Source organism: Pomacea canaliculata, linkage group LG6, assembly GCF_003073045.1.
Source record: "Pomacea canaliculata isolate SZHN2017 linkage group LG6, ASM307304v1, whole genome shotgun sequence".
Classification (NCBI taxonomy): Eukaryota; Metazoa; Mollusca; class Gastropoda; order Architaenioglossa; family Ampullariidae; genus Pomacea; species Pomacea canaliculata.
Window position 1 is genome coordinate 22,210,387 of NC_037595.1, and position 18,690 is coordinate 22,229,076.

The 18,690-nt window shown below is 43.6% G+C and overlaps 1 protein-coding gene across 1 annotated transcript in view; it reads left to right on the plus strand.

The window, feature by feature from the left end:
• Positions 1–18,690, plus strand: part of LOC112566248 (glutamate receptor ionotropic, kainate 2-like) — a 100,432-nt gene that overhangs the window by 44,917 nt on the left and 36,825 nt on the right. The window contains 1 exon segment of the mRNA XM_025242299.1: positions 8,123–10,264. Coding sequence (XP_025098084.1) covers positions 10,144–10,264 — 121 coding nt within the window. The 5' untranslated portion in view covers positions 8,123–10,143.

Here is an 18,690-nt window from a genome sequence, read left to right on the forward strand (position 1 = left end):
CCCAACATCCATGCCTTTTTTTTTCACATATATTTTTTAAATCTCAAAATGGCCGTGGAAACTATGACAACCGTATTCTAACGTGTCGTGAGCGAGGTCGGCCGTGGGCGTCACGTGACCGAGACTGTTATGAAGTCAAATACAAACTTGTCACTGACCTGCCCTCTAGCGGAGCGAAAGGTAAACATTGCTGTAGGCTGGGCTCATGGATGAGTGAGTGCTAGGTTGTGGCTGTTGTGCTAACCTTGCAGCAGAACTCGACTTCTCTGCTTGAGAGACATTACGAGGGAGAAGAATGAGTATAAACACGTCTTCTGTTCCACGGACCAGCTGTCCTCTTAGCTTTTCAGCCAAAGCGAAAGAAGAGTAAACAAAATAAATAAATGCGTGTTTTTTTTTTTACATTACCTTGGCTTGTTACAAGTAAACTTGTGTTCTTGTGTGCATTCCTGTGGGAAAAAATGAAGAAGAAATAAAAGAAATAAGGAAATTTAGTGTAAACTTTTTTTAATTTATTGGACTGTTACACTGTTAATTAGTCTACAAGAAAATGGGAATAGCTTTACTTCTTGGCGATCGATGTGAAAACAGTGCAAAATCAAGACTGAAAGAATTTGATATCAACGTGGCCTTTGCACAATCCGATTTTTTTATGTGTGAGTGGGTGTGTGCGTTTATAAAGCACGCGCCTTACTTCATACAAAGCCGAGGTTTGAACTATTAGCCTCTCCGTTGTAGTGAACTTATAACCCCTCGTGTACTGAATTGTTGTACAAATAAGACAGAAGGTATGGAGAGAGGAATTGTGCAATGAAAACGGTTTAAGTGGCTTGCAGTCGGCGCGCTGCGAGCTGAAGAAATGAAGACCTTCCGTTGCCAGGGACCAGGATGTGGGTGGTACAGTGGGACAAACAGCTGTTGCGTGATGAATGCATCCAGTCCATGATGTCACCGACACACACACATACCTAGCAAGCAAGCAGCTGTTCGTGTGAAGGACAAGAGACATGTGATCACCAAACCACAGATCACATCCGTTGATTGAAGTCCTCGATAATCACCGCCGTGTGCAGATGACTGGTCCTTCCGATGTTGTCTGGCGCCGAAACTGAAAAGTCCACTTGTCCCACCTCCTCCTCCTCCTCCTCCTCCCTCCTACAGTCAACTGCCAAGTGATTCTCAGTGACTTGAGCTGTCATTTTATCGTGAGGCTCACGGCATATCTGCAACTGTTCCCCAACACATGCATGCCATTACACAAGGGAGGAAAGTGATGTCGGGGGATGTTGATGATAGTGAGAGGGGGAAGTGGCTGGAGTGCGGCAGGAAAAGGGAGAGAGCATGCACAGGTCGTCAGCTGTTTCTTGTTTGTTTATTTTTTATAGAATCTAGAATTTGCGAGAGTGAGATTTGTTGGCTTTGCTACAAAACCTGTAACACTGTTTATCCAGCCCGCGAGCACTCGGTCTGTGCAGGTTGAGAGACAGAACTTGCATAAAAATGTTCACAACAAGTACTCAACAATAATTGAATTTCCCTGATTTGTATTTTGTCTTCTATAGCTAGTGCACATCGATAATTAAATTAGCATGTTTGTTATTTGTCTTTAGAGAAAGGGGAAAATAAAGTAGCAGATAACACGGAACCAAAAATCCACAAAAGCCTATAAACGTTGGAGTGTAACAGATAGCAAATCCAAACACACATGCACACACATATACATATATACACACATACACACACACACATGTATACTCGCATACATTCCTGCACTCGCAGAAAAAGAGAAAGGTTTCCTTCATTCCTTTAAATAGATAAATAAAATTGCACATCGCGTGAGAAGCCATACAGGTACGAACACTGAATCACTGAAGCTGAAGCAAGAAAAGAGTATTTCCTCCTATTAGACTTTTTTTCTCTTTAACTGCGTAATAACGAAACAATTTTCTGCATGTACTTTCACTATTTGCATCAAAAACAAGGAAAGACAGAAAATAGCAGTTCCAAATGTAACCAGTAATTTCAGATTCTCATCTAGCTTTAATTCGAAATATCCGGATAGAATGATTAAATATAACTAACATGAATACTTATTAATTAATGATGTATGTCTTCATTCCAATTTTACTTTCTACAATCTGCAAGTCTCTGCTTTAAAGCCTGGAAAAATGTTTTCTCTCCTCAAACTTCCTGGTTCTACAAAACAAATCTTATAATATTGACATAATTACAGGTGAACTGTTGTGTGTGTTGTTGTGTGAGAGAGAAGACGAGGGAATTGAAGATAGAAGGCAGACAGACAAATAAAAACAGAAATTGTTAGGTACACAAACAAGATAACGGACTCTATAATCACCTGCTATAAAAACCTTTCAAAACCAATAAATAATTATTATGAAACAAAAAAACAAAAACAAAAAACAAAACAAACAAAAAAACCCAAAACAAAACAAACAAACAAAAACAAACACGACTGGTTAAGAATCTTTCCTCTCATGTCATCAAACACCACATGAACACATCTTGTGTAGCTCTAAGTTCAGCGACTTCTACTCGATCCTCAGGCTAAGACTTCGATTTCAAGCGATCGCCACACAGCTGACACGCCGGCAGCGGCTTTCAACACTTCGATCTGACGTTTGGGCGTTGTAGCCACTCACCGAGCACCCTGCCCCAGGGTCACGTGACAGCTCTGTTTACACCTGCCCTCGGTGTGTGGTGGTAGCTGGCAGTAGTGCGTGTAGTCGCGCAGTCGAGTTCCGCTCTGTCGCTGTTATTGTCGCGATCATTAACGCGAGAGCAGCTGGACTGAGGGGAACCCTGGGGATCCCGCTCCTCCTCCTCCTCCACCCCTAACCTGTACCTTCGTTGTACATTCGGTGGCTGTCAGTACGGTCGTCAGACACAGTGTCACAGATGTGTGCATACGTTTGTTTGTTTTTTCTTCCCTAAAGGGTTCTGTGCATTGGAACGAAAGATTGTGCAGGGACAAGAACAGTGTTGATGTGTGTGATCAGTAAGACAAGGTATGGACCTTACACCTCGTTCCATGCAAGACATTCCGACAGGTTGGGACTGTGCCGGGAGTCGAAACCAGGAAACAGAACACACAGTAAATCTCAGTCAGTGATTAGCCGACTTCTTCCATTCATCACATGTCAGCTCAGGATGCGAACCTTTGACTCTAACTCTGAGTATCGCAGCAAGTTTGTTTTCCTTGGAGTCCTACGCTAGAACACTTGTGGCAAGTAAACAAGGGAAAGTGCATATTGTGGAAAATATTGTTCTACTTTTGTGTATCATTTGTTAAAATTATTTAGGACCTGTAGGTTAAAGGTCATCTTCAGCAATAGCCAATGAACAGAGTTCAATGAGTCTTCGATCACTAACCTACACCCATTCATTTATATAAAGACATCACGAACGACTGTAGACCTGGGCTCGTCTGAGAGAGTATTGTGCACAGGTTGTTCTCTCCATGCACCCAGGGTGGCAGTCTGTAGGGGGGACTGCGGTGCGAGTGACGTTGAAGTTCTAGACCACCAGCGCGGGAGGAGCGAGGTACCCGCGTACACGCACCCAGCGTCTCTTCCCCTCCTCCGCCCTCACCTACCCACTTTCTGGCGCGTGCCGAGGGGGGCAGACGTGTGTTTTCTCTGAGGCCATGAAACGCTGCCACCCACCTGTGCTTTGTGAGTAGCTAGTGACATTTATACGTGGGCGTGCATGTGTATGTGCGTGTGTGTGTGTGTGTGAGAACGTATATGCGGTCTTCTTCTCACGCTTTGCATCGTCAGATGGAGTGCATTTCTTGCCTGACATCTTTTTTTATGGTTCTCGCTTTTTTTCTGGATTCCTCTATTTTTATACCTGTCTTGTTCTCACCTTGCACCATGACTATAACTGCGGAAAGACTTTTATTTATAACGAGACATTTACAGCGCAGGTTCTAAACAGTTCTAATAAAAAAAAAATTTCTAATAACTGCTTATTTGAGGCGAGGGCGATTATAATTAAGTAGATGACTAAATTCGAGAGGAAAACACACTTCTTCTTTTAAAAATAAAAAAAGACAGTAAAAATGTTCTAGAAACACCAGCTGTTTGATCGACTTTTCGATAAAGCGGCTATTGCGCATGCGCAGAAGACAGAATTTGGACAAGTACGTCACTCGTCCGTTCCAAGCCAGAACGTTACGTGACGTCAAGTGTTGTGTGCGTGCGCAGTAAGTGTGGTGAGGGATGGCTGGCATCGTGACATCACTCAAGCGTGAAGGATCTTTGGCACCGCCAGAGCTGGCTGGTCGCCCGTGCACCTTGAGCTGCGAGCCCCGGATGTTTCTTGTTTATATTCTTTGTATGCTTGACTGTAGCACAAAAGGATGCCGGTTCGAGACTCGCAAGGGCCTGTATCTGAAGAGCAATTCTACCTCACTAGCTGTACAGAAAGAAAAGACTGGACTCCGCCTTCCATATACTCTAGACACGGTGAACCCTCATTCGTTCACTGACCCCAGTAGTCATCAAGCTTATCACCATCAACCACTGCTTTTATCTTTACCTCCTTTCTTGATGCAGCGATTCTCCAATACCATACTCATAAGGGTATGTCTTTGCGAAGGGACTATTAGGAAAATCAGTTTTATCTCATACGACTCACTGTCAGATCCCTCGGGTATCCGTTTAGGTTACTTTACCCTAGGGAACCTTTTCCACATCTTTATAACTAGGGTCCAAAGGATTTGCGGAGTCTGGACTTTTTTTTATTACTACGGACACAACACGTCGTCCTTGATTTACAGAGTTTTGCCCCGTGAAAACGACTTCCCTAGCTTCATGAATATGACCCCAGAGGTTCTGGGCGCGTTTTCATTGAGGTAACTTATCGGGTAGAAGTTTGCAGGATGCTAACGGATTGTCACCGTGCTAGAGCAGCTAGAAGAGTTGTAGACTGAAAAGCAGATGACTGACAGCTCAGCAGGACATGAATGCTGCAAGTGTCACGGGCCGTTACTAACCAGTCATCCTTGGGCTTTTTACACACCTGTGCTCAGGTAGCCGGCACCGGCTGGCGCACGTTTGATGTCTCGATAAGTGGGTGACGCACAACTGCATCCCAGGATGCACAGCGCTAGAGCACGGAGTGCGGATGTGGGCTAATGAGACGACAGTTGACTCATGGCTGGCTGGTCCAGTAACTTGAAGACACCTTTGTCGGGTTGGATCACAGCAAATATTAACTCGTTCTTGTTCATTTATTTGTGGGACATGCGCAACATGAACTCTTGCTGCCGGCTTCATCAGGATTTGGCCTTTGATCGAAGTATGAATTAACTGGTAATAGCTGGATAACGGGGATTTTAGTTAATTAAGCATTCGGAAATAGAGACAGAAGGGAGCTTGCCACTTGATACTGATAAACATTCAACCAGAGCACCCTCTAGCAGGTAGCAAATGTCCAGTCTAAGACTTACCTGACTTGGACAACGAGTTGTTTGTGCGGATGGACATGATTCATGCATGAACAGCAACAGTTCTCTTTATCTTACTTACATTTCTTTTCAGTATCAAATACTTATGGTTATGCCACGTCATCTTTGTCAAAATTTGCAAAATTTGCGATCGAGAATATTTTTTGGACTAAAAAAACAAAAGAAAACACTAAACAAGAAACAAAACAAAAAAAAACAAAAAAAAAACAACAAAAAACAAAACAAACAACAAAACAAACAAACAAACAACAAACAAACAAACTGTAAGATGGAACAAAATAATCTTTAAACTAGCATCATTTTCTTTTAACCAAAGACAGGGGTAGGTCTGAATGCTAAAGATTAGGTTTCAGGTAAACAGAGACACCACGTGGCCACAAAAAGCCAATATATTTAGCTCAGAGCCAGTTCTCTGATGTCAATGGATCAGTCAAAAGCTGCACCAGATCACTCATTCCTTTATTGACCTGTCATGGACATAATTGCCTCACCTTGCTTCTCAGACTTTACCTGGCAAACTACAGGTAAATTTTTAAATCTACCCACAGCCAGTGCCACTAGTGAGATGCAGCAGGATTGAACACTCCATTCTGAGCTCATTTCGCTCGGCCATCTGGCATCTTCATCACAGATGTTTGCCTGAATGTCGTAGAATCGAAAGAAGTCAAAGGTCAGCATAGCAGAGGTCACAAATCGTTAGCACGCATGTACTTAAGGGATTTCATTGATCAGTCATGGGGAAAAAAGAACTGCTACAGTAATAGTCTTCCTGGGAAAGGCTCGATACACAAGATGAGAAAACCGATCTCGAATAACTGACTGGCAAGACTTCAACGGTCTTGACTCTAAAGATTGAAATCAAAGTTTGTGACCCCCCCAAGATATGGACACCCGTTGACTGCACTCACTTGACCAGCTTGAGAGGAAACAGTAGACGACACAGAAGGCTGTGGTTCGATTCTTGTGTTAGGTTAGGTAAGTCCGTGAAAGAAAATACACCGGTGTATCTAACTTGAAGATTTACTCCTTAATTCCTACACCACTCAATATACCTATCTATCTATTGACTATCTCTGTGAGTCTCTCCCCCAACCCCTTTCCGTGTCTTTTTCTTTTTGTGATTTGTCTGGCACCATCCAATTCTGTGTTAATGTATTACCTATTACATTTATCGTCTTCTCTAACCCCAAACCCTTTTTGTATCATTCTGTATTTTCCCCTCGTCCGTCAAGTTACATACTCGTCAGTCTACGTCCCGGAAATGGACTCCCACTCACTGCGCATGCGTGTTAACAGCTGAGCTAGCACGGGCACATCCCACGCAAGACATCACGCTTTGCTTTATGCAAGTGCTTGGTATCAGCCAGGGAGGACTTTGAGGTAGAACAGACTCCTAAACACCAGCAGATCTGTTCCGGTGGATGCCCCCTCCGGACACGGAAGGAGGAAGGGGGAAAATAAAGTTCGGGGTGGGAGGGACAGGCGGTGGAACTCTGCCTCCTCCCGTGGTGCCTCCTAGCTAAGCAGCATGCCATTAGTCTCGCAAGACGAGCTTGCAGCAAGTGCGTGATTCTATTTTGAACACTAAAGAGAAAAAAAAAAAAAAAAAAAAAAAACAACGTGCATTTTTAGATGTGTGCATGTACGTGTATGTGTAGGTATTGTAGTGTGTTGTTACATGATATTTGTGTGTGTGTGTGTGTGCTTGTGAGGGAGAATGCATGAGTGTATGTGAGCTTATGTGTGAGACAATGACAATGACAATTCTTTATTAACGATAAAGGTAGAGTAAGCAAGACATACTTTATTTCATCTACTCTTCTTCTACTGTTCTTTGTAAATACCTTAGAGAAGCAGACAAACCGTTTCTTGTGATACACCCTCCAACCCAACCAGACGAGTAGGCAAACTGTCGTAAAACAACCACCCCAACCAGAAATCAAAAGGATGGAAAATCAAATTGTCTGCGGAACATCGCACGAAATCAGTTATAGTAGTCATCATGGTTCCCAAGAGGGCCATAATTCAGTTTATCGCCCCCCAAAAAACAGACACTTATTCAACATTCCTTGCAACAAGTCGTCCATCACAAAAAAGATGGAGTGAAAGTGTAGAGGGTACATCAGAAAGGCGGCAACATCTTGTGGAAAGTATTTAACGGTCGGCGAGACTTAAGCAATAAAGTGGTATCCGATGTATTATTTGTTGTCCTGCTAACAGAAGCAGAGAGTTGCCATGGACATGGGAGGGTGAGGGTCCTCTGGAGAGGGAGATAACCACGCCGCAACGGCAGTACGGTAGTCGGTACTGATTGGGCTCTGGGCATGCGCACTGCAGCAGCAATGGTGTGACGAGCTGTGGCAAGGGGTGTCCTTGTACCCGCATACATAGTCTCTATGTCTCCGTCTCCATCCCCAGTTTCTCTGTCTATCTGCCCTTTCTTATTTAATTGATCCATCTTTTACCTTCCTTCTCACTCTCTGGCTTGGGTGTGCGTGTTTCTAGTGTGTCCCGCATCCTGCTCGTTAATCCTCTGTTTATTTGCTGGAAGCTGAGAAGAAACCTAGATATTGGCCGCACATGTCTGAGTGCAAATGTCTCCAGCTAACCCTAGTTGCCTTTCTTTCGCAGGAACCGTAACCTCGGACTGCGAAGGGCGACAACTCAAGGCACCTGCAACACTCGATCCTGAGGAGGACATCTCGGAGTCCCGGTTGCTGCTGTCGTGGTCAGTGCAAAGAAACAAATCAACTTCAAAAAGACGACCGTCTTTGAAAAGAAGTAAACGACTGATACTAGGAACAAAAAAGGAAAAGAAAAAGCTGTAAAAAGAAGTCTCTCAAAATTGAGATGGTGCGGAAAAAAATTCAACCTTCACTGAAAAAACAGTAAGAAAAGCAACAGATTTTTAGCACGAATAAGAAAAAAAATTTGAAGACAAAAATATAAAAAAATGACAAAACAACTGTAAATCGCAAAAAATCTCGCCAAGTCAACAAGAACAAGAACACAGGTGTACACCTTCATCCTCTGGCGAACAGCTGTTATCCCACACGCTCCCATCTCTAGCTACCTGCATGTTTTTGTAACTCATCCTCCTTCTGCTCTCCACCCATCCTTCAACCCTTCCATCCCCCTCCCTCCGAGATAATACTCCCCAGACCCTCCAAACCTCCACCCTCCAGCACGCATCAGGCTTGCATCTCCACGTGTCGGCTGGCGCGCACAGTCAGTCAGTCAGTCCGTGGCGTGCACGGGGGGCGCACGCGCGCTGGCGGTTAAGACAAAAGGTAGGAGTGGTGCGGTGGTTCCAGCCACGGCGTCTGGCATCTCACGTACGCCATATGCCTGCTCATCGTTGCCGCAGCGGCGGGGCAGGGAAACACCCCCTGCTGCTGTAAAGGAGCGAGCATCTCCACTCACTGCCAGCGATATTCCTTCCTCCTTCTCTCTCTTCGAGTCTGGCTGCCAGCGCTGAGACTACTACACACCACACGTCTGCTGCCTTGCCACTCCAGCTTACAGAAAAAAACAACAAAGAAGAGATTGAGAGAGACGTGGTGATCAGATAGAAGGCGAGCTTTGCGGAGGAAAAATATCAAAAGGGAGCTGTTGGTTGATCACCAGATACCCGAGTATCAAGTAAAGAGGGTTAGAAGACAAGGTACTGACTACTTTTTGGTTTGTTCTCGCCCTAGGGATTCTCTTAGAACCACCTAAATACTTGATTGATGAAAAGTTGCACACTGGGTTTCCAACCAGTTCCTCAAGTTCAAGGAGCAGAAATTGGATTGTTCTGACCGGAAGAAGGACACGGGCTCGCAACTGAAGGCAAGAGATGACGAGAGGACGCCATCAGAGTGCAAACAGCTTAATCGGGAGGTAATGAAAGCTGTTGACCAGAGTTGCTGTGCTTGACTTTCAGAGTACTCCTCCTGCACGTGTAGCTTGTGAGCGGCAGTCTGGCACATTCCACCCCGCTCGCGCACACCCGCACTCACCCACACGCACACACGCACGTGCCAGTGACGGGAGGAACACTAGACGGAGAAAAAGAGCAAGGGGAAAGAACCCCAGGCATAATCTGTCTTGTAGTAGGTGCGAGATAACGGTGACGGTTCCTAGCCAAAGAGAAAGCCAGGAATCCAAGAACAAGCTGGCGTCCGCTTCAAGTCACCTTTGACCTCTGACGTGTAAATCCACGTTGCGCCTTGCTCCTGGGGAGAGCGTTGGTGGGACAGAGTCAAGGACCCTCCCGTTCGATTGGCCTCGCTTTGGTGAAAGCTTTGCTGACGAGATCGAGGCTGGTGTTGGTGGCGTGAAGCCAGGTCTGAGAAACACATCTGACTTACCTTACTTCGGCGTCTACTTTTTTCTGGAAAGATAGATACGGTGTGTTAGGTGAGGAATGTTTTGTGGATGTGGATACACGTACATTACCTGAGCACCTGTCCAACTTTCTTCAAGATAGCAGCCTTTTCCAGCCAGGTGGTGGTTCTCGGGAAAAAACACGAGTATGAAAGGACACGTGGTATAGTGAACTTTTCTTTGTGATGTAGAAGCGGGTGGATCCCTCTCCGACCACTTCAACCGTCGGCGGATACTGTCCGGAGGTTGTTACCTCACCTGGTGTGTGTGTGAGAGAGAAACACATGAGAAAGATGGGGAGGACAGGTAGGAAGACGACCCTACCCGGGGTGCTTTGGGGAATTCTATGGACTCTGTGGTACCTGTTGCTTCCCAGTCAGGCAGTCATGGACAAACTACGAGTCGGTAAGTTTCTCTAACTTTTTTTTTTCGCTCTGTATTCTTTTCTTTCTTCTTACTTACATATTTAGTTTTTTATTATTATTTTGATATTCTTTATTCCTTTTTATTATTCTTTATGGAGATCGTTTAAAGAAATGAGCTTGCTGAGATCGACATTTGAATGTAATGTTCAGCTTGTCTGTCTTCTGTCTATGTGAATGAAAAGGTAATGTTTCCCTCTGATTGTCAACCGACATGCCATCCTTTTTTTTCTCTCTCTCTCTCTTTTTACTCAACCCTCTCTATTTCATCTGCATGTTCTAAGTTTTAAAAGTTTACAAACTTATGTTTAATTTTTTTTATTTTTTATCAAAACTTTCTTTGCTTGATAAACCAAAATAAATATTTAAACAACTCTAAGTTAAAGCATGTATTAAAGGAGAAAAAAAAAAAAAGAAAGTTCATGCAAAGATATCGATGACAGCTAAGATAATTACACCCCAACATTAAAAAAAACGACCTTATCAAAAAAAAAAAAAACAACAATTAAACGACAAGTAAAGTTGAAGAAATGAAATCCTAGGTGGGAACTTATTAAAAAACTCACAGACGGTTGACGTCTGTAGGAAAACAACTCTGTCCCTACAGTATGATGATGTATATGTATATCATATATGTATATCACGCATGTACACAGTGTAGGCATTTGTAATGCGTATATTATAAGTAATGGGTTATAAAAAACACATTTATGTCGTCAGAACAATCCATTTTAGAAAAGAATGTCTTAGCAACTCAGAAATGAGCTTGTTGTAGGAGTTATCTAGGGTAGAAGTAAGAGTAGAAAATGTTGGCCTTGGCTACAGGTGACACTTCTCCTTACTTACCTTTCGTCTTTTTTGTTGATATGAGTCAAGGTTTGTGCATAATATTGCTGTAGGCATCTGTAACAACTTTTCCTTTGTTCCTGGATGGATTTATGATATTTTCTTCTTTGACTGGATACTTTTGTTTCTACTCCAGCGTCTGCGCCATCTTTTCGTAGTTACAATTTGGATCCGTGTTGTAGAAAATAATTTTTTTGAGACTCGGGTTCCTTTTTCTGCGATTGGTTTGGAGAGTTTTTGCCAGTTGGGGATGGGTCTGATACAACAGACTGTGAGGAGGCTGATCTTGCAATGACCGTTGTGGGTAGTGATGTGGGTAGAATGATGTTTCTGTCTGCTTTGAAGTTTCCTGCAAGTGTCATCATAAGTTATTAGCGACATTTCGAAGCAGAGCTTTTTATTAAAGATTTCACGCAGTGGACTCCATGCCCACGTCCAACGCCCACCCCACCCCACCTGTGTGATAGCCTTCACCTTCTTCACACGAGTAGCTACACTACTAAACTTAACCACTCTTTTTTTTTCAAAACAAGATAAAAAAAAATGATTGAGATCCAAACTTGAGACGGCAAGTCGACATTTCGGTGCAAGAGTGCAAAGGATGGGGAGTCGACAGCCAATGAACGAACACCACATATACACACCCGTCTCTCTCTGTGGTCCTTGTACCCGAGGCCTACACACTTTACACGTGCACACAGGTTTTAGTGTCGGGGTATGCGCAGCCTCATGAGCGGGAATCAGCGTGACACTAATGAAACCGCCATTTTGTGGATAAAGTGCCAGCCAGGATGATGAACACCCACACTAACAGTACCGCCATGTCTTTGCCGCCAAGCTTCATGGGATGGGGAGGTGGGAGGAAAAACAAGAATCATGGCTTCATGAACAGACACAACTTCACTCTCCATTACGGGTGAGTTACACACAAAAGTGCTGAAACATAATGATACACTCCACACCCGCAGCTCCTCATTCCCTGCTCAATCTGTTTCATATCAATTTTTTTTTTCTCTTTCTAAACGGGTTGTAAAAGCTTTATTCATTAAAAAATAGTCTTCACGCATTTGTGAATTATTTAGGGTTAGTCGAAACGGGAGGAGATTAAAGATTCTAGTTGTGAGAGGAAGTATATGGTTACCAGAAAATAAAAAAGGTTTTTGTAATGTATCTTCATTGGTAAAGTGTAAGTCCTACCAACATCCCTACTCGACGAAAGAACACGCCAAATCTCATAAATTTCCAGGAATGGATTCAGTGGTGAATCGTAGGTCCCTCCAACGTCTCTGAGCAAAAACTTGAAACACCGTCTTTAACAGCTAGGAAAGTGTCTGAGTAACCTCCATTATCTGTTGATGAAGTTGTCGTATGTAAGATTAAAACGTCTCCCTGTTCTTAATTCACACAAATAAACTCGGCGATGTTTCGTGGAAAAACAGAACCGCCATTAGAATATTTGACGATCAGTGTTGCGCGGATGTCGATAAAGTTATTGAGACAAAGTATCGAATGGAGCGGGGAGAGAAAAGGTGCCGTTGGGAGGGACAACACTGGCGCTGGAAACTAGAGACAAAACGATTCGGAAAGTGATCGCCATTGGCAACAGGTCTAAGTGGACAGAAGCTGAGAATGACTGAATGCATGAGGGATCTCTGTGCTGTCAGTAACGGCCGAGAGGCAGAGTGAAAAAAAAAAGAGATAAACATGAGAGATGTGGTTGTATAACTGGGTTTATTACTCCATGACAGAGAGAGACTTTAATGTCAGACATGCCTCTGGGTGACGTGGAATCCATTCCAACTTATTTCCGACACAGAAGAGCGCGATACGTAAGGTTTCAAAGAATAAAATTCGCTAAAGTTCGAGAACAAAGTTTTTCGTCTGATTCACAGATAAAAGACATATTTAAAGACCTGCCCGATATATTACACTCAAAAGACTCGTTTTATATGTATTAAACATTATATCGAGCAAATAAACATGAATCTCGAGAGTAAATAATAACTATTTTCTTGCCTGTTGAACTCGAAGCATTGTGTGACGTCAGTTCCGGTGGCATCATGGCTGACCACAGCATGGTTGACAAAAGTTGCGAAAAAATACGGAACATCGAAAGCCGAGCTCAGATATGAAAACTATTGTGTCGTTGAATGCACAGGTGGATATGATGGAATAAGTTGCACACATTCCTAAAGGATTCCCTGCGCCTACACAATCTTCTGTCGTCCTTCCTTTCTTTCTCTCTCTCTTCCTCTCTCTGCTTCCAAGCAAACCCATCATTCATTTTACAATATTCTTTTCTTTAAGTTTCACTTGTTATGCATTTCTCCTATTCTCCCTTTATGTTTGGCAATCAGCCTGCCCCGTTTTTTTCGGTAAATATATACAAGAAAGTGTTTGTTGACAGAGGTGGTGGTACTGCGATTCATTGCAATTGTATGGTCACGTGCTGGTGACAACAAAACAAAGCCAGCACTCTCCCTCCCTCCATCCTTCATTGTGTGTGTGTGATAAGGTGGGTGAGTGGGTCATTGTGTGTGGGTCTTTGCGGGTGTTTAAACAACTTTAAGACTGTTTTGTTGGACACAGAGGTGTCATGTTGCCCAACTGTTGATTCTGGCTCGGCCTCTGTGCAGTTGTAATCGAGTTCCATCATTTCACGTTCTGCTGCCTGCATCATGATTTGCACCAAAAATCCCTGCACTTGCAAAAGTAGAGCGAGAATTTATTGAATCATGCATTGAAAGAAATAACTATGCTTAGCCTTGTTGCACTGCTCCCAATAAAATGACATAATAGATCGCAAGAATATATTATTCGTATCGTTAAGTAAGTGATATAATGTATACGGTAACATTACGATACGTAATTTTATATTAGTTTAGAAATGAGTTACATCACAGATACCCTAAATCTCAAAAACTTGTTATTTTCGGAATGAAAACTTGGTAATAGTAGTTGGGGTCGTGCTTTAAACTATTGTTTTTGGAAGTGATCGAGATACATTGTTTTGAGAGTGAATAATCCTAAACAATCAGTATTTTCGGAATTATTTTTTTTTGGTGTGATTTGTTTGTGTGGAAAGTTTGTTCGCTGACTTCCCTGTTGCCATCATCCAGTATTTTAGCATTTATCAGCGTCATGTCTTGACAGCTTTATCTGTGCACTGGATTCTAGTGGCTGGTGTCGGTCTTCTGGCTTCTTTACCCGAACCCAGATGCTCCGATCCCATGAAGATAAAGTCCGTTAGATTTTCTGTCATTTTGCCGACAAATATTTGGGTGTTTGGGGTTGGGGTGTGAAGTATGTTCTGGAATGTTGTTTTTTTTTTAAATTATTTTTGTGCTCCCCCCCCCCCCAACCATGTTGATACCAAAGTACAGTGTTTGTCAGTGTACATCGACACAGCCGGGCCGTGGATACTTTGGCTTTGGGCATCAGTGATGGATAGTTTGGATGGTGGGGACCACACCACTGAGAGAGGATAGTGTGTCCCAATGACAGATGCCACACCCGCCATAACAGTCTCTCTCTCTCTCGTTTTATATATATATATATCACATACACAGTTTTCTCGCAGCAGCACTACTCACAACATTCAATATTCACGAATCTGCCATCAAAAGCACTCCACAGCAGTGACGAGAACCACCATATATACTTATTGCAGTCGATTGAATAGCAGCGAGAAAGGCCGCTGCGGAACTTAACATGTGAATGTGACTGGCAATAAGGCTACATTCCTCAAGAATAAAAGAATAATCACGTTTAATTTATAAACTACTCGGTGTTGCTGTTCGGTGGCATAGAATGAAGAGGGCACTGTTCTATTTGTTTATTTTGTTTCTTGTTCCTTTCATCCTTGTTTTATTGTTATTTGTTACTTGTTGTTGTGATATGCAATAAGTTGAAAATGATGTCATCTGAATGACGCACACGTTGAAAGACGTAAGACGCTGCACACGACTCAGTCTGTCTCTTCATGACGTGTGTTTCTCTTGAAAATGATGTCATCTGAATGACGCACAAGGCGAAAGACGTAAGACGCTGTAGTAGGTTTTTGTTACTAAATTTAGAGATTTTTTCTAAATTCTTTTTTCTTTGTTATTTCTGTGGGGTTCTTTTTTATTATTGTTTTTGTGTGTTGTTCTTTGGAGTCAGACGAGTACACTCAGCTGCCGCCTAAGAATCTCAAACATTTCAAGCGCTGGCATCAAACACATTGCTGTGTGGCGCGCAGGTGAGATCAGGTGGAAGACGAGAGGTTAGCTCGCCTGTCAGTGCGTCACGAGGGACCTATGCATGTAGCTGTCCGTCTCGTCTAGATAGTAAAAATAAACAAAACCCGTGATGTGCGTGACGTCATACATCGAGACACATGGTGGATGTGACGTCGTGGACTGTAGGTAATTACGTGATGAGTGAAGACGTTACTGTACTACAACGATAAGAACGTTGAGAGTGAGTTGACGGGAGTAATTTTATCCACTCACTACAGTGCTGATCGCGCAGAGATTCGACAAAGAATCACAAACACAACTACAAACTCATAAACCTACAAACAAACACACGCATAAACCGTCCCCAATAAAACACTAACATATATAACCGCACATACACACTCACACACTCTCTCTCTTTCCACTGGCTGAAAAAAACCCTAAAAAATGCAGGTGCCCACGCCCAAACAATCTCAAGACACACAACCTCTCCAGTTCCTCCTGTCGCCGCGGCAGCACTGTATATGCATAGATTCACGTTCAATGTATGAACACGCGCGCAGCTGCTAGAAGAAATAACTCTTTGTGTGGCCTTATGAGTAAGAAATCTTTATCCTTCAAACGCCATCGTCATCACTGACGGCAGATGGTCTTCCCCCTCCCTCTCTCTCTCTTTGCTCACTCCTCCTTTTTTCTTTGTACAGTAAGAATTTCTTCCCTCAAAACTGTATGTAGTCTTATAATCTCTGATCTTTTCTTATTCTTTCACTTTTTTCTTTCTCAATCTTCGCTAACTCCCTTGTTCTGTTTCTCACTCCCTCTCCGTCTTGACGTCCATGTTGCCACAAGCTCAGTCGCTTCAAGACCGCGCATGCGCACTATCTAGTCCCGGCCACCAGACTGTCCCTCCCTGGACGTGTATAGAAGAAACCTGACATGGCAGAAGAGCGGGAGAATCAATTTTCTCCATCAGGTTTCTGGTTAAGAGCCCCGGACGGTTCCTCCCAATGACGTCACCAAACTGCACGCTGTTACAGCGGAAGTGCCGGCGTCATCAGTCGGGAGGGTAGTAGGGAGTTGGGAGGAAAACGCCTTGTCTCCGCTGTCGGAGGAACCGAACGAGAGAATTGTTCACCAAGGCGGATGACCTTGTCCACCTTTGACCTCTGCTTACCAACAGGTCAACTGTCTGCGATCACAAAGGTCAACGCGGGGTTGGAGCAATTAGGATGTCTCTAGCTGAAGCTCGGCTTAGTTAGTCCCTGACATTCAGTCTCGAGCCAGAAACGCTATTGGGAATTTTTTTTAACAGTGGCAGAAGTGCGGGAAAAACTGTCCACGAGATTATGAAGGAGGCATCCAGGTGTGATTGACAGAAGATAAGATGAAGCTTCGTTAAAAAAATGATGATCAAGTAAATGCTGAAAGAGCGATTGCACTCTGCAGAAGTGGCGTGAATACAGTTCAGTGTATAATTCGCTAAGGTAGACAAAGTGATATTTCTTGTTTGTTTGTTTCAATGTTTTTCCCGTCCTGTGATGATCGGTTGTCCTGAGGTCGGATCTCATTTCCGGCAGGCTGTTCTTTCTCTGTAGGGCACACCTGTCTACTGCTGGCTGCTTGACAAAGCATTATCTGTTTCTCGATTTCCTAGACACGTACACCGCTTCCCCAAAATGTAGTTTAGCTCAGGTGTACTTCTTACTTTGCTTCATTTTATTCTGAAATGTGAGTGAAAGTGAAATGTTCACTGCGTATTGAGCTGGGGCAAATTATTTGTGGTGGTGTCCATGGTTGGGTGTTTAGCGTTTGGGTGTTTTTCATGAGGGCGTTGCTTGTTTCCTCTCCCTTGCTCGCTTACTTACAGAGTATAAAGTCAGGTAACCTATTTCCATCAGCTAACGTTAGCTTCACAAAACGGGTATCGAACCTGCAAGCCTCCAGTTCCTGACGCCAGTATTGTAATGTCCTATACCGCCTATAACGTATGACGCGTCCTGTAGTGTGTTGTTGTATTGTATACTAGTCACACGTGTGCCATGTCTATCAGACATGTCCTATGGTGTATTGATGTGAACTGTATTGCACACACATGTGACATATTGTGCGGATGTGCCTCCTGGTGGGGTTTTATTATGCTCACGTGTCAGATAGTGTATGGTCACGTACTTGTACGTGTTGGACTGTGTTTAGATGCCATCCATGACATATACATCTGTTCAACACTGTCTAATGTAACAGACAGTGCTAGCTTTTTTCCCAGTATTGCATGACTCAAGTGCTTTCCCGATAGGTCTTCCAGACCCAGCTTTTAGCTTTCCTTCTTTTCAACCTTCCCCTCTCTCTTGCTCTCTTTCTCTGTTTCTGTGTAGCTTTGCTTTTTCAGATCAAACAAAAACGAACTAAGGCTATGATGAGTCATTTCTTGTACTTAAAAATAACATAAATACCGTTGCAGACCTTACCTGTGCAACATCCTTTTTCTAAACAAAACATCGCCTTCACCAACCCAGTTGTTATTAACCGTGTACCTGACGACCGGTGCGATACATTCGTGTGTTTATTAATGGCAGAAGTGGTGCTAGCAGTGATTTTGTTCTCCTTCTGACATTTCTAGCTTATTAAGTGGTTACCTTCATATTATACCTTCTTTCCCACAATGAGTCAAGTACCTTTCCAGTTAGGCATTTCTTACTCGCCTGCTGTTACTTCTGAAATCGGGTGTGTGTGTGTCTGTGTGTGTGTATCTGCCTGTGTCTGCCTCTGTGTGTGTGTGTGTGTCTGTGTGTCTGTGTGTGTGTGTGTAGGGGTGGGGGTACGTGCTTGTGTACCTATGTATATGAGGGCTGAATTGTTAGATCAGGCCTGACACTTCTACTCAATCACACAATCGATGGCGGAGAGCGTTTCATTGAGCCCTCGGCTGCAGGCTGTGAAAATATGGAGAGTTGACTAGTGGGGCACGAGGGCTGTTGTCTCCATCTTGAGCTGCTGTATATATCTTCAGTTCTCCTGCCCTGCAGTGCAGTATGCGAAGGGAGAGGCAGGTTAGATGGGGAGGAGGAGAAGATGCAAGAAGAGGGTGGGAGACTCGGTCGTGTGCCTTGTGGAGCTCGCACCCTCCCTTTGCCAAGTTCCACCCCCAACCCCCATGACTCCACTTGTAGAGGCTGTGACACTAGACGGCGCTCGTTAAAAATCGTTTCTTAATTGGGGATGATGGAGAAATGGGCGTAAACTGGTCAAAGTTCATACGTCAGGATTTTACATCTGGACTGCCATGGCCTGCTAGCTCGTCTCCAATTCATCCGCTTTTATTTTTTAATATTTTTTCTTACTGTTT